The sequence below is a fragment of the Sarcophilus harrisii genome, chromosome 2 (assembly GCF_902635505.1).
Source record: "Sarcophilus harrisii chromosome 2, mSarHar1.11, whole genome shotgun sequence".
Taxonomy (NCBI): Eukaryota; Metazoa; Chordata; class Mammalia; order Dasyuromorphia; family Dasyuridae; genus Sarcophilus; species Sarcophilus harrisii.
This window is the reverse complement of record NC_045427.1, coordinates 245191413-245207243: the sequence shown is the minus strand read 5'-3', so window position 1 is coordinate 245207243 and position 15831 is coordinate 245191413. Positions and strand designations below refer to the sequence as shown.

The 15831-nt window shown below is 47.0% G+C and overlaps 2 protein-coding genes across 12 annotated transcripts in view; one reads left to right on the top strand and one right to left on the bottom strand.

The window, feature by feature from the left end:
• The window catches only part of ZBTB46 (zinc finger and BTB domain containing 46), a 159449-nt gene extending 152705 nt beyond the window's left edge, over positions 1-6744 (top strand). For 7 of the 8 annotated variants that reach the window (XM_031951798.1, XM_031951797.1, XM_031951796.1 and 4 more), the window contains one exon: positions 1314-6744. In XM_031951798.1, coding sequence (XP_031807658.1) covers positions 1314-1703 — 390 coding nt within the window. In that variant the 3' untranslated portion in view covers positions 1704-6744. The remainder of the gene's footprint in view (positions 1-1313) is intronic. The other variant, XR_004231927.1, reaches the window with a different exon arrangement.
• Positions 6745-6762: 18 nt separating this feature from the next.
• On the bottom strand, positions 6763-15831 carry SLC2A4RG (SLC2A4 regulator). Of its 4 annotated transcripts, none has more exons than XM_031951806.1 (8): positions 15305-15831; positions 14167-14321; positions 12214-12323; positions 11792-11979; positions 11597-11697; positions 11199-11451; positions 10988-11112; positions 6763-9622 (listed from the first exon to the last, which is right to left on the bottom strand). In XM_031951806.1, exons 1-8 carry the CDS (start codon positions 15566-15568, stop codon positions 9511-9513), a joined length of 1308 nt encoding a protein of 435 aa, XP_031807666.1. In that variant the 5' UTR covers positions 15569-15831; the 3' UTR covers positions 6763-9510. The 4 variants fall into 4 exon arrangements, with proteins under 4 accessions (XP_031807666.1, XP_031807665.1, XP_031807664.1 ...); XM_031951805.1 differs by having other exon boundaries at positions 14167-14324; positions 15305-15830; XM_031951804.1 differs by having other exon boundaries at positions 11792-11982; positions 15305-15829.

The window sequence follows — 15831 nt, the reverse complement described above, 5'->3', positions numbered from 1 at the left end:
TCCAGCCTCATTCTGTCTCACATTCCTTTCTGTGCTCTGTAGTCTAGCCATAGTGGCCTTCTTTCTGCCCCTATGTGTTGCCCTCCATGTCCCATCTCCGTCTATGTCCCATGCCTGAAACGCTCTCCCTCCCCATTCTACCTCACTGAATCCATTTATTCTGTCAGGACTCGGCTTTGATGCCATCTTCTGTAGGAAACTCTTCCTGGTACCAACGGACTAGTGCCCTCCCCACCTCCCCTTATCTACACAGCATTTAATTACCATGGATTTATTTTGTTTACTCTGTGCTTATATCTGTACAAGTTCTTTCTTATGATAAAATCTACTTAAGAGTAATTATTGGTGTGTGTGTGTATTGGTATTTGTATTTCTAGTACTTGCCACAGCAGTCAAGTACTAGATGCTTAACAAATGTTTATTAATTTATTAATGGATTAAAGATTCTGTCCTTATCATCTGGTAAGTGGCCTAGAGGACCAAGGATTGTTGATTCAGAGTAAAGTAAATTGTCTGAAAGAAAACATTATAAATTCAAGAAAGTTTTGGCATGCCTAGTTTGTATCAGATATAGTATTTTACTATTATAATAAAGAAATTATTTGGGAATTTACTGCTTAAGATACAATTTGATAAGTGTAGATTCTTTTAATTAAAAATATGCTACTTTTATCTTTCCACAATGATTGAACTTAGGGACCAAATCATCAAAATATTAAATTGAGCCTTGATATATGGTTATCTGCTCATTTCCAAATTGTAAATGCTTACACTGAAAATTTAACAATTGACTCTGGAGCCTATTTGAATTAGTTTTTAGTATAATTGACAAACATGTTGATAAATTGACTAGAAAGTTAGATGAACCAAACTTTGTGCTTCAATAGGAGAAGAAATAGTTAGAGCACGTAGGATCCATAATTTTATGTGAATATGTTGCTTTAGTTGTGTTTGATTCTTCTTGATCCTGTTTGGGATGTTTTTTGGCAAAGATACTGGAGTGGTTTGCATTTCCTTCTCCAAATCATTTTACAGATGAGGAAACTGAGGCAGTTAAGTGTCAGAGGTTGGATTTGAACTCAATTCTTCCTAACTCCAGGCCCAGCACTCTATCTACTGAGCCACCTAAGATGACTTATTGAATATATTTTTCATTAATTTTGAACCTGTTACTTAATGACCCCTGGATTATTAAATAATCAGAAACTATTTCCTGAGCTATTATATTTTTCATTACAGACCCTGCTTCAGAAAACGATGTGGGGACTTTCCTTCTTCTGAATTGACTTGTGCATCCCTTTCTTTTTGTCCAGGTGCACAGTAAAGACAAAAAATATGTGTGCAAAGTATGTAACCGAGTATTTATGTCTGCCGCAAGTGTGGGAATCAAGCATGGCTCCCGCCGCCATGGCGTATGCACCGATTGCTCAGGCCGGGGCATTCCTGGCCATTTGGATCAGAATGGAGGAGAAGGTTCTCCAGATGAAATGTACCCTGGAGAAAGTCAGTATATGGAGGATCCCGATGACATCAAAGTGGAGGGGGATGAGGAGTTAGGTGATGATGATGAAATCAAGTGGAAAGATGATGTTGGTATTTCCCAGGATGATGTGATTTTAGAAGATGACAAAGAAGATGTTGACTGTTCCCAGGAACATGAGAATTCTGGGGAGCATGACAAGGATTTTACCTGGATTTCATAGGGAACGGTCTTTGGGGGCCAAGGGGTGGGGGGCAGGGAGGGAAGAAGGAAGGAGAATGTGGAAAAGCAAAGAAGCCTTGTTGTTGTTCCCATGTGTAAGTTTTGTTTGTTTTTGTTTTATTTGATCAAATGTAAGTCCTTTAACTGTTTAATTCAGCTATTAGTAAAGACCACTTGGGGTGGCAAATTTTTTTATCCCTTCTCCTTACCTTTCCAGCTTCTTTCCCATTACTTCCTAGGGCTCCTCTTCTTTCTCACCCCTTAAATCTGCCTTTGCCTCAATAAGGAAGCAAATCCAATTGCATGCAAGTGACTATTTCTGAAGAGATGAGCTTTGTGAATGGAGTGAGAAGTGGGGAGAGGGAATTTTTTCAAAGGCATATGCTTTTTTGGTTTTTTAAACCTTCCCCACCTTAAACACCAAGGGATAAGGGGACGGCTTCTATCCAAAGTAATAAATAAAAATTCCAGTAGTAGCGAGTGTACTTATCAGTCCATGTAAACCAACCAGTACATGTACAGATGGCCTCCCCAACCCTTCAGTGATCACTTTGCAAGGCAAACCTCTAGTAAATGGTGGGGTTTTTTTTTTTTTTTTTTTTGAGTGGGGAAACTTGTCTAGCACTGTGATAACCTATACAAGTTTGGTTTTCTGAGGGTGGGGTGGTTTTGGCTCTCCAGGACCTGGGGTTACCAACCCCTCTGTTTATAATTGTACCCAGCTCTGTATCCCAGAGACAGTGTGTTCTCCTAGGAGGTACAGAATCATTTCTGGCCTTGGGGTAAGATCAGCCAGCACTCAATTGGTTTACATGAGTCTGGTTCCCATTCTCTTCTTTACCTCCTGCCCTCCTTTTCATAGGTATATGCAAATTCTGACCAATTGAAGACATTTCAAAAACGGAAAGGAAAATGGCTAAGATGTCTCTCTTGACCTTTGTTGCTAACCTGCACCATTCCAGCTCTTTGCTTCAAAGGAGATTGATCCTGGTACTTTATTAACCAGATAAGCCTACTCAGGGGCCGGTTTTGGTCCCTGCCAAACCTCTTTCCCAGCAGAGCCTGACTCCAGCCCCTGGACGTCCCCTCTGTCTAATGGAGAAGACTTTCCTCAGTTTTATTCCATGTGGCTGTCAGCTCACTCTTCCCTTCTCAGCCTAATGCCTTCCTCTGACAAGTTTCAGAAAATAAGTGTCCTGTTGTACAAGGAAGAAGGGCTCTGCTGAACCTCTCACCTCTGTGCTTTGGTGCTGAAAACAAAACAACACTCCAAGTTGAAGACCTCACTGTTTTTATACAGCATAAACGGCAGGGGTGGGGCCATCCTGAATCCTGCCACCACAGTCCCGGTGTGACCCGGTAAGCCAAATGATTCTAAGGTGCTATTTTCCATAATGGGAGAGGCAAAATGCTTGTGAAAGCATCAGATGGGCTTTCGATTTCAATCATTTAAAGCAGGCCTCCTCCTTGGGCCATGGGGAAGATTTTCATTCTGATAGTGCTTGGGGATTTTGATGGCTTTGAGCCGAGCATCTCTTTTCAAGTGAGCAGGGTAAAGTGGCTATCTCCATCCCACCCATACTTGGAGAAGGGGCCATTGGGCTTCCTCCCCTCAGATCCATGCAACCCTGTTATTCCACAGCCACTCTTAGTTCCTCTGAAGAAATGTTCATCAGTTTTCCTATGCGTGCTTCCTTCTGGACCTCAGGCAAGCTTTGTGCGACACTGGGGCTCTACCCATAGCAAGCCTGCGTTATTGGGCTGAAGAGTTTCCCCAACTCGGGCTAGAGCTGCTATCAGTTGAATCTGGTGGAAGGGGATCACATGGGCCAATCTTCTAAACCACTCCTACTGATAGCCCCCGTTACTCTGAGCCAAAGTCTGGGATCGCTTTCTTTATTGCTGCTAACACGATGAATTGACAAACCTATCTGCAGTTTGCTGCTTAAACCTTCCAAAATGGGTAACCACAGTTTGTTTTTTTGTTTTGTTTTGTTCATTTGTTGTTGTTGTTGTTGTTTTTCAAACAGTCAAGGAATGATGTTTGTAGTAGGCATATCAAACTGTTATGTTTGTGGTTGTTTTTCTTTGACAAAAATGTACAAAGCTGTTGAGCATTTAGTCTGTTAGAAAGCCAATTGCCCATTTTTAGTTTTGTTTTGTTTTGAAATGAAGCCACAGATTGCACCTTTTTTGCTTTTCGTTTTTTTTTTTTTTCTAAATGCACAACACAATCACTCATCCTGTGCACTGTCTAAGAGTTCCAATTCAGCCCAAGCTCACTGCTTCTTGGCCTCTCGAGCTGCAGAAGGCAGCTCTGCATGGCACCGTTTGTCTGGGATCCTCTTTGTACAGCTTCCTTTTCCCTGTTCTTCTAGAGGACATCTGTTGTATCCAGACCAATGCAAACAGTACTTTTAAAAATGGCTATATTGTGGCTTTTTCTATATTAAAGCTATTTTTAAAAACACTTCAGTTTCTAAGACATTCCACAACTTTCATCCACCTTGACTTCAGTAAATAGAAATTTACTACCTTAAGCTATTGTGTTTTAAGGGATAAAAGTTGGATCCTGGGCTGACTTTTTGTTCCCTTTCTCTTTAGAGTGAACTTGACTTTGTATGAAGATTTTTGGGGGTGCTGAGCTTTACTTTGTGTTAAACTTAGAAGTGTTTTATATTGCTTTTTGTCTTTTTTTCCCCACGGACAGTACAAACCTGTTCTAAACGTGCCACTTCTATGCTCTTTAGGCAAAGGAAGCAAAAAATAAATAAATAAAAGAAAGAGAAGAAAAAAAGAGAGAAAACCCACACAAAGGCTAACTTGTTATAGTTATCATGACAAAATGATATAGCACATGCTTCTATATTACTAACATACACACTGAGTATTTAAACCAAATAAATCATTCTGATATGTGATATAGATTTTAAGTGCGTTGTTTTTGATGGAGGTGTGCAGATTTGGAAATGCAAAGAATTCAGGTATCATTTTCTAAAATATTACCCCATAGGGCAGAAATCCTGGGTATTTTTTATGTAAAATCAGTAATGGTTTCTATAAAGTAGAAGAGGGTACTCTCTATACAACTTTATCAGCTGCTTTAATTAGAAGTGTAAACATCACTTAGTTAGAAACCCTGCTGTCCTTTACTCAAACTAGAGTCTGTGAAGAAAATTGGAGACTGAAGATTTTTCTATCAGTAGGAATATAGAATGAAAGGAGTCAGGGCTCTGTGGCCTGAACTCTTGGCACCTAACTTGCTGCTGCTTCTTCCCTTGCTCTGGGTTTGAATTGGTGTTGGCTTTTTGTTTTTGAAATTTCTTTGAAGGGCTTATTTTCTTTCCCAGTTTACTAGGAATAGTCTTTAGTACTAAGCTAATTTTTTTCCTGTTCTCTCAAGTTTGGCTTGAATTCAAGAAACTTAATCACATCTTACCTTTTGTACCTCTCTAAGAACTTTGTACCTTTCATTGAAAGGTCCCTTTTTTAACTGCTTTTCTAAATACAGACTTAGTTTCTTAGAAAATACATTTGGAAACAAGATCTTTGCTACCAATGGGAATTTCCTGGTTCAGCCTTCTCAGTTTTGTATCAATTTCCCAGTCTCTTTCAGGCTGGAGTCTGTTCTAACCACCTTTTGATAAAATATGATGGCTGAGGACTGCCTCATTTTCTGGTGGTCACTTTGCACATAGCTGAGGAATTCTTCTCCAGCTCCAATTCTTTGTGTCTCTCCAAACTCAGGATACTTTGCTTTGTTGTGGGTTATTTTTTAAAATACTGCTGATTCTCTCCAAACTGCTCTTAGTAGCCTGTCTCTCTCCGGTTAGCCGTTTGTGCCGTACTGTATGAAAGGATTTTTCCTTTTTTTTTTTTTTTTTTTTTTAAAGAATAGTGTACCGGTAAATTTAGGTTCTGGATTTCCCCTCCTGCCAAGTACCCTTAAAGTGTTTTTTGGATACTAATTAGTGAATAATATATGTAGTTTCCTATTTGGAATACTCTTTGAATTTTAAAATGCAAGGTATAAAGGCAAGAAGATCCTTACAGGGAGGTTTGGGAGGGGAGAAGGGACATTATGAAATGAAGTTTTTTTGGGTTTTTTTTAAGTGACTGACCTTTTTTTTAAAATCAATGTTTAAGCTAATAAAGAAATATTTTTTTATGAAAAGGGAAACAGTGTAGATTACATTTCACAATCTGTATTTTTTTGAATTGCTTTTTTGTGTTTCCAAAATGGAAAATATTTGAAGGCCGTCTTTTTTTTTTTTTAACTATGTTTTATGTATCAAACTCTGGATCCTGACAAAGTTGTATATTTGGGCTCTCTCTCTCTGAGTTATAGGATACAGTCAGAACACTGCCATCTTTCGACAGGACCTCGGCTAAAAAGACACACCTTAATGCTTCCAATTTTGCACATCTTCCTTTTTAAAAGAAAACTCCAAGAAAAATGCAAAAACTGGAATTTTTTGCAATATTATTAAAGATAATCTTGTTTTAGATCATTTTGTGACATGTGCAACTCTTAAAGCCATACTGATGGTTCTTTTTACTTTTAAATCTATCCTATATTGTGTTTGAGATGCTGCCCTTTTTAGAACCAACTGTAGTGAGAGTGCTGTGCGTATGCTTTTCATATATATTTATTTTTTCAACCTGCTTTCAACCTGTTGTCAAACAAGAGACAAAAAGGGCAGTGTTTGAAGATTATTGATTTTTTGCTGGGAATATTCTATATTATACTGACTTTATATTAATTATTATAAACCTGTGTTTGTATTGAAGATGTGTTTAATATTTGGGGGGGAAAAGATTTTAGTAACCAGAAGTCAGTGGGAAAACATGACTGTGTGTTGTACTGATTTTCTGTAATTGTAGTACAGGTAAATATGACTTTATTTTCTAGTTGATCTCACAGTTTCTTGTCTGTGTAGGCATGCCTAAGGTGTGCCTAGAAATTCTATTTACTTTATGTGATGGGATTAGCTTAGACATACTTGCAAAATGGATCAGTTTCAATAAATCAGGAAATTGCTGCTAAAAAAAAAAAAACAAAAAACAAAAACTTGTCTGAATTTATTTCATAGCTTCATTCATTGACTTTGTTCTCTGACATTTTAGAAACCAATTGTTGTTCTAACTCTCCAAGAGTGAACTGGAGGAAGGGGACCGCAAAATCAGGGTAGAGCCAAAGGGTCTGCAAATTTCTGATTTTAGAGGAATTTCCTTCCCAACAGAGCTTTCAAAGGAAAAGTTGCCATCTGGTGGTAGGAGGAAGAAACGAAGTTTGAAGCGGCTAGGGGAGAAAAGAATGGGGCAGGGGGGGAATAAGGCGGCAGGGGCAACAGTAGTGGCCAGGGCAGAAATACTTAGTATTATCCTACGCATGTCATCACTCTGAATTCAGACTTTTCTAAATTATAATCCACTTCCTATACCCTAAACGTGAATGTCCCTTAAAATCCCATCCTGAATCTTTAGCCTTATCAGCTCTTATGGGTTTAACTTAACATTTCTGTATATACATTCATAATTCACCTAACAAAATATACTCATATTCAGGGGAGTGCTGTGTTTTGCAGTCAAATGGGTTTGAATCCTACTTCTGACAACTTTTGACTTTTAGTAAGTCAGTTTTCGTTTCTCTAATCTGTAAAATGAGGAGTTGGGACTAGGTTGTGTCTAAAATCTAGTCTCTTAATTTCATCCGGAATCTTGCTTAAGTTCTGCCTTTCAAAGGGACCGTGTCCAAAACATTCACTTCTTTCCTCCTCTTTGTTTCTTAAATACAGGATGTGGTGGACCATGAGTCAATCTCTTCCATTTTCAATGCAAAGCTTCTTTCTGAGCTTAAAGGTTGACTTGTCTAACTCCAGCCTTTGAATTCTTTAGGTTTCCAGATACCTTCATGCCAAACTCAGTAGTCAGTAAGACCGCAGGGTTGTCTAATGGCCAAGGAGCAGTTTATAGGGAAATGATGGTGGCCCCTGACGACGAGCAGAGCCGCGGCTCCATCAGTGCCCCGCACTAATTGGAAGTTATCACTTAGCCAGTATTCAAGGATTAGGGTTTGTATCCCACAAAGGAGGCAGTGAGGAATGCGGCGCCCTATCGATAACCCCCGTTCAGCGTAGCTCTTGGTCCCCCGCCATTGGCTCGTCTTGGGTCAATTACGGGGTGCGAGATAGTCCTAGGAATAGGCAGTCAGTGGGGCCCAGGGCAGCGGAGCAGCAAGCAAGCTATAACGCAGGACAGACCACCAGAGGGAAGCCTAGGCTCAGCTCCCGGACTTGGGGGCCCTGGGCGGGGCACAAACGCCCCCACGTGACTAGCTTCAGCCAAACACTTACGCCCCTACTCCCCTCCTAGTTTTGTGCATATAAACCGAAACCCAGACTTCTGGAAAAAGAAAAAAAAAAAACACCGAAAACACTTTACTTTCTTTTCTCGCCCTGATACAGCTATGTCCAGGAGGGCCCAAAACGAGAGATCTGAGCTTCTCCTTCGTGGTACAAAGTGTCCACACGACCCCACCCCCGTCAGCCCAGCCTAGAACGGGAGCGAGAGGGGACTCCGCGGACAGTGCAATTTTCTTTCCCTTCAAACTCTGTGAAGACCTAATGTCGTTAGTTTAGGAGAAAAAGTTTCAAGAAAATCGGTTTGCAGAGAAAGCAAAGTTTGGAATGTCATTCCCGATCTCAGGGCCCTGGCCGGGCGCAGCCGGAGGGGCGGCAGCGCCAAATGGGGAGGGAATAAGGGAAAGGTTCCCCGTTTGAGACGCGAGCCCTCTCCAGGATCCCCTTCAAAGTGCATTGGATGTTGCACCTCTCGTGGAGGCGGGGATTGGGCCCTCGGGACCTCCCTCCGTTAGCTAGGAGCCGGCGCCGTAGGCCCCAAACCGGGCGGAGAGCGCAGCTGGAACCCCCGGGGCCGTGGGCGCGAGGCAGCAGCGCCGTCCATCCCCGGCCCCAAGTTCAGGGGAGGGCGGAGGCGGAGCCCGGGAAGAGGTGTGGCCGCCCCCTCCCCCAGGCCTCCCGCCCTCCGCGCGAAAGGGTAAAAATCTTTAAAAAACAGACCCGTCTTCCTCACCCCCGCCCACAACCAGTCTATTTTTGCGAAGGCCGGTTCTTGGGGGACCCAGAAACTCCCTTCTGCAGGGACAGGCACCAGCGAGTCTGACACACTACACAGAGACAAGACACACCACACGCACGCACACGGAGGCGAGGGGAAGCCCCTCCTGCCCCTAAAGCAAGAGGAAGATCACGGTCACATGCAGGCAGGGCCACTGTCCCAGACTGCCGGGCTCCTGCTGTGGCCACAGCTCCGGCTGCCTCCCGAAGTCAGCGTGGGCAGGGGGAAGGTGGAGGGGGCCTGACTCGACCTCTCAGCGTTTTAGTGCAAACTGCTGGTTTCCTCAGGCACTTTTCTGTTGTCACAGACGTCCCCACCCACACGTGCAAACGAGGCTGGGGAGGAGGCAGGGGAGAGAAGGAATCCTCTGGGGGCACCACCTCCAAACCACCTGCTCTTTCGTGGGAGGGGAAGGGAAGAGAACAATAGCTTATTTCCTTTTTAAAAAAAAAATCAGGGGGAGCCGAGTTCAGGAGAGGGCAGAGGCTGCTCGGCTATCCTCAGCTGGAGGAGCTTTCTGGAGACCCCATAGGGGTGGGGGGAGAAGAGCTACCCCCAAGTCATGAGAAAGGAGAACAGTCTCCCAGACAGGGTGGGGATTTCAAGGCACCTGCAGTGCAAACTGTGCAAGAAATGGGGCTGGGGCTAGGACTGGAATAAGCTGGGCTTCAATCAAGGAACCGCTGACAGGCCTTCTTCCAGCGACAGGCCGTGCACCACATGTCCCGGTTTTCCATCCCATACACCTTCCGGCACTTCTTGGCTTCACCACGAGGCTTCCTGGGGAACAATGGCGGAAGTTAAGGCTCCCAAACCCCAGGGTTTCTCTGAAGTGCAAAAGTAGAAGACAGCTTTCCTAGTCTATACAATCACACTTAACTTGGTTGTTCCCCTGAGGCTACTTTCAGCTAAACCATGAAGACCCTAAGGGCAGGGCCCTGGGGCTCCTCCTCACTTCCCCAGCATTAGGGTTCCAATCAGTGACAGCAATGTCTCCAAATTTAATACTCCTTCCTTCCTCCCCTCAGGTTTTTTTGATCAAGATTAGGAGCTATACCTCCAAATACAGCCTTTTCTCCACTCCTGCCCCAAGCCTACTACTAATCCTGCAGGCTCTGGGTTCTTCCTTATCTCCAAGTCCCTACTTGATGCTGTGGAAAGGCTGCTTCAAGTCAGGAGGACCTGGGCTCAAATCCTGACACCTGTTAAGTATGTGATCAGAGGCAAATTACTTTATTTCTCATATCTTCAGTCTCATCATCTGTATAACTTGCATCTACCCACCTCAGAATTTCTGTTCCCCAAATCAGGGGATCCACAATTAGTTTCTCAGATGATTAAACACTATTATAGAAGGGAAGCAGCCGGCACTAGTGGCTAGCCTTAGAGTTAAGACGCAAATTCAAATCCTGTATTAGATGCTTAAAAGCTGTTTGACCCTGGCAAGTCTTCTTGCCAGGCATAACTTCTCTCAATATCAGTTTCACATTAAATGAAGATATTTATAGCACCTACCTCAAAGAATTCCTGGGATGACTATATTAAATACGCAAAATACTTTACATGTCTTAAGAACATTATATAAATGTTAGCTGTAGTTCCAGAAATCTAAGTCCATGTTATTCCTTGATTACTAGTCCTCAGAGATAACTTTAACTGTTTTTAATATTTATCCCATCTTTTCTAGTTGTTCCCCATTCACAAGGCTTCTGTCCAAACAGAAATTGGGCTTCTCAAAGCCCATGAGACTATGGGAATCTGCTGCCCTTGGCCCCCATATCCCAGTCCATTCCTAAATACACTAAAGCTTTCAGTAACTATTTAACTGAGTCTACTGTTCAGCAAGACACAAAGTTTAACTTGGCACAAAGGAGCTGGATTCAAATCCCAACTCTGCTACTTAGTAGCTCTAAAATCTTGGCAAGACTACTAACATCTCTGACCTTCTCTTTCTTGTGTATAAATGGAGGAAAGGAATTAAGGAGGGGGGAGGGGGGACGGGAAACTTAGAAGAATTGATCTCTCAAGTTCTTTAAGGCTCCAGCACTAAATCTAAGGTCCAATGAGAGGCTATGGTTGGAAACTAAGGGAGGGTCTCTTCCCCCTTCCCAAAATAATCCTTCCCCTGAATCAGCAAATACTCACCTTATGCCTGTGGTGTTTTTGAGGCCAGAGGGCATGGCTGGTACAGGGGGCTTAATGACCGTAGGCTGGGGAAGCTGTAGCCCCTTATCCGAGATCCCAACTGGATGGATTGGAGTCAGACAGCCCTGAAAAATGAGGTGTCAGTTTATCCTCCACTACCCCTTCCAAAGGTGGGAGAAAAGCCATAACTTAAGTACTTGGTTCAGTTTACCTGATAGGCATGGTCACTGTGGACATGGCACAGAGTGGTGGGAACCACAGGACTCAGGATGGTGGGCATGGCTGTGGTCTCAGCTGGAGCTGGGACCGGCAGATCCAAGCTAGGGAAGGCTGGAGGCACTGAGGAAGTGGGTGACATGGGGGTCAGGCTAGACAGGCCATCAGTTAGTGAATCCACATTGATGTCCAGCTCCGTGTAGTAGAAATCCTCTTCACCATCACTCTGTTCTGGCTCTGCCCGACGCCTGAATGGGGACAGAGACACAGGTCAGCCTGGAATGCCCAGATAGGGCCAAAGCATGCTGGCCTGGGATGTGTGCCATGTGGACAATAGAATATCCTGCCCCTACAGTCCATGTCAGTCCCAGCCCCCCACTTTCCTGATCATACCCCAGGTGCACAGTTCGAATGTGTTTCTGTATTCCAGATGAAGTGCTCAGCACTTTCCCACAGCTCTTCCACAGGCATTTGAACATCACTTTCACCGAGTTCTGGGAGGAGAAACATGGTGAGATCTTGAGGGACTCCATTTACCTTTTTCGCTTCTCTGCCCACATACCCCACTACTCCCCTGGGCCTGCTCACCTTCCTCTTCCGGGGTGTGGGGTCCCCAAAAAGAAAATGGGCAGCCTCAGGGGGCAGTGGTGGTGAGGGTGTGGATGGAGAAGATTGGTCACTGGGGGGGTCCCAGCCCCAGTCTCCACTATTGTTGCTGCTGCTATAGCTGCCGGACGGTCCAGCTGATGACTCCTTCCAAGGATGGCAGCAAGACTCTGCTGGAGGAGAGAAGGAAGTTTCTGTGTCCTGAGGCCAGATGGGAATCCCAAGACAGAGCAGTGTCCACCTCCCCCATCCTCCAAGCCACAGGATATCACTCCCAGAATAGACCAGTGGACTAAAATGGCATCTCCTTCCGGGGAGCCCAGCTTGAACTTGTCTATTTCCCTCATGCCCTCTGCTCATATCACCATACCACCATCCTGCCTCAGCTACTCCCTAGTCATTACCTGGGCTGAAGGGTACAGAGGGGGGACCCAAAATCAGGGGGCTAGTAGACAAGCTAGTAAGGACTGCAGCAGCCATGACTTCATCCAGTCCAGCCTTTCCAGGGGGGCATCTGCAAATTGTAGAGAGGAAGATCTGTTATTTCCATTGCTTGGGACTCTAAAAGAAGGGGGCAGTCACCAGGGAGAGGAGGGGCCAAGGGGCCAGTGTCTACCCACACCATCTGGGTCAGGGCCAGTTTGGGAAGTCTGCCCAGGCCTGGGCGGAGCTCAAGAAGGGAGGATAAGGCAGATAAATAAAGAGCAATTTTGGAAAGGGCTGCCCCTCACCTTCCCCTGTCCCTGCCATGGCCTGGTGCACACGTGCACATCCTGACACATGGGAACACACACATTCATATGTATATACCATCCCCATGACTTAGACACATACTGGTTCCTACACTTGCCTACCATCCTAGTGGCTACCAATCTAAAATCCATCACAATGACGCTGAGGGAGACCAAGGTAGCTCAGTGGCCCTTCTAGAGGCCACTGAGATATTTTTTGGGTGAAAGGACTCTGATTTGTTTTACCCTGGAGCCTGGTTTCTTAATCACATAGCCACAAGACAAATCTAGACCCACTTCTGACTCTGCTCATTCTACAAGTAGGAGTTCTGGGCTAGAGCCCCCCATTCTGGTGAGCCAAGTCTATCCCCCCATCCTGCCTTCCCCACTTGGAAGTGAAGGGAACCCAAAGAATCACACATTAACCAGAGTTATGCAATAATGAAACTAAGAACAAACAGCCTAAAGCAAATGGGGCAGGGAGAAGTGGGAATGACTGTCTGTCTGTAGCCACTGGGGAAAAACTGATCAGTGACCAGTTTCACTAGGATCCACATGCCAAGTGCCGAGGTAAAGCCTCATTTCTCCTCTACCTCCATTCAATCCAATAAGAGGGTAACCCCCCGACACACTAGGTAATTCTCCCTGTCCATCTCCCCCCAGAATGGAGGGCGGTACTAATAGGGTCAATGATGACATCGGAAATGAGGAGGAATTCTTTGTCCTTGGAATTTCTAGCCTTAGGGAAGGAAGCTGTCAAGTCCCTCCATCATTCCCTAGCAGCCAGAAAAAAGACATCGGAAAAATTTCTTAATTTGTATGTGTGTTTTTAAGCACTTTGGTAAGTGAAATCGACAAACCCCTTCTCACATAGCATTACAAAGGAAATCAATCATATTGAAATACAATTGCCAAAAACATTTTTTTTTTCAAAGTTCATGGACTCCCAGTCAAGATCCTCTGCTTTAGAGCAACCTCTGAACTCAGGCCAAACCCAGGCTGTTTACTAGACCAAAAGAGTTCCTGTCTCCTTAGCACCCAACTCAGTGACCCACTGGGCACAGAAAAAGGCTGAAGCTTCAGTCCATGGGAAAGGAGCCAGATCAAGAAGCTATCCTGAAAAGGGGATTCTCTAGACCTTCCCAGCTTAAGCCATCCCTCCATTCCCCTAGAGCTCAGCTGGTTATACCTCATTCAGTTAAGCCATTAGTGCTGGGAAGGTTTCAGAGTTTATTCTACTACCTTCCCAATCAGGCAGCTACTCCGGCCTTAGTGCTTCCTCATCAAGCCTCACCATCCTATACCCCACATTTTGGATACAGCAAGTGATGCCTATTGACCCAAGAACTGAATCCCAGTCTAGCTCCCGTTTCCCTTTCTGCTTTAGTGTCCTGTCTCCTTTTGGATCATGAGCCATTCCTCACACCTTCAAGTGCTGGCACCCTCTATTCCGGCAGACTGTCAGTGCTCCTCCTCCACCAATCACCCCTTTCTCAATTCAGACATACCTGTACTAGACAACTTTTCAAACCGGGGGAAAGTGGAAATTGGCAAATGTCCTTACAGAAGGCTTGGGAGTCAGGTCACAGCAAAGGTCCTTCTCCCAACCCCCAGAGAGCTGCTCACCTCTGCCTGGGGACAGGGATGTACGCAGATTGCAGCAGCCCAGTCTGGTCCCAATCTCCAGCCTCGTCCCAGCTCTCGAGGCCCCATGGGTCCTCGGCTTTCTGTCCGGGAAGCAACTCCTCCGGCCCCACCGGGCCACTGCAATGGATAGCCCCCTGCTGAAAGAACACAGGCCCGGCTCATTCGAGGCAAGGGCATCACACCCGTTCCCCCCTCCTTAAATACCCGACTCTTCCCAAGTTTGACGTTCTCCCTGCTGCCCCAGAGAAGGGCCCTTCCCACCAGGGCATGGAGCAATGAATGCAAGGGACACCCCCAGATCTTCTCCCCACTTTTTCGGAGAACCCGTAAGAGTGATTCCCATTTTCCCTCCTTGGGTTTCTTTAGTCCCCAGAATGCAGAACCCCAACACACACACACACACTCACGCGTGCGCACACTCGCAACATGCCCATACACTTTGCTCCGTTGTTTTTTAACCCCCATCCCCGCCCCTCCCACAGATTTCCTGGGCTAAGGGAACACCTCCGAAGTGAATCCTCCTCCCTCTGGTTGGCACCGGGGCAGCACAGACTGGGTGCCAGGGCCCGGAAGTACAAGACGTCGTCTCCCCCCCCCCCACACACACACTCCCCAGCCCCAGCGAGCGTTCTGGGCCTTCCCCCGGGCCCACCCCCCAGTGCCACCCCCCAGAGCCGCCCGGACGCCGGCCCCGCCCCCTCCCGGCCCGGCCGGCGGGAAGTCAAGCCTACCCCAGCTCCTCAGGCCCGAGCCCGCGCAGCCCGGGCCCGCCCCGCCTTCCAGCCAGCGCTCGGCGGGGTGACTGACGGCCTCGGCCCGGGCGGGGGGGGCGTCTCTTCTCCCTCTTCCCACCCGCTAAGCTCCGGCCCCCGCCCCTCCTCTCCCTCCCCCCCAAGCCCAAACTTTCTGCAGCCGCCTCCAGCTGCGACGCCATCTTTGCAGCGAGAGAAAGTTTCTCGGGAGGAGCCCCCGCTCCGATCCCTGCCCCCCCACCCCGCACGGACCCCGTCCGTATCCCACCTACATGCAGGAGCCAGCGCCGGCCCCAGCCCAGAATAGTCCCGCGCCCCACCCCAGCCCCCGGCCCCGCCCCTCCGGCTGCCCCCCGCCCAATTACCTGCTGCAGCTGTCCGGGCCTCCCGGGGGCCGAGGCCGACCCCGCCTTCCGCCTCAGTAGAGACTCGTCCACCAGTACGGTGTAGACGGCGTTGCCCGCAGGGCCGGGGGCCGCGGTGGGGCCAGGTTTGCAGGGCGGAAGAACCCCGCAGCACAGCCCCCGAGCCGGGGGACAGCTCGGACAGCCGAGCGCGGCCGCAGCCGTCAGTCCCGGGGGCGGGGAACAGATCCGACTAGCAGCAGCCACAGCCCGCTGGGACTCCATGGAAGGGGCCCCCAGGCCGACTCCAGGCCGCCGTGCCCGGGGAGGGGGTGGCTGGCCACGGCCTTTCCGCACTGTGCACCCCGCTCCCCCGCTCTCCTCCCGGCCGGCAGGCCGGCGAAGCCCCTAGCCCTGGAAGCGGGCCGGGCGGCTGGCTTCGCCGCGCTCCCGGGTCTGCAACAAGGGGGACCACGCCCCCCTCGCGCGCCCGCTCTCTAGCTCTCCCTAGCTGCGCGTGCAGCCCACCGCCCCTCCCCCTGTCGCGC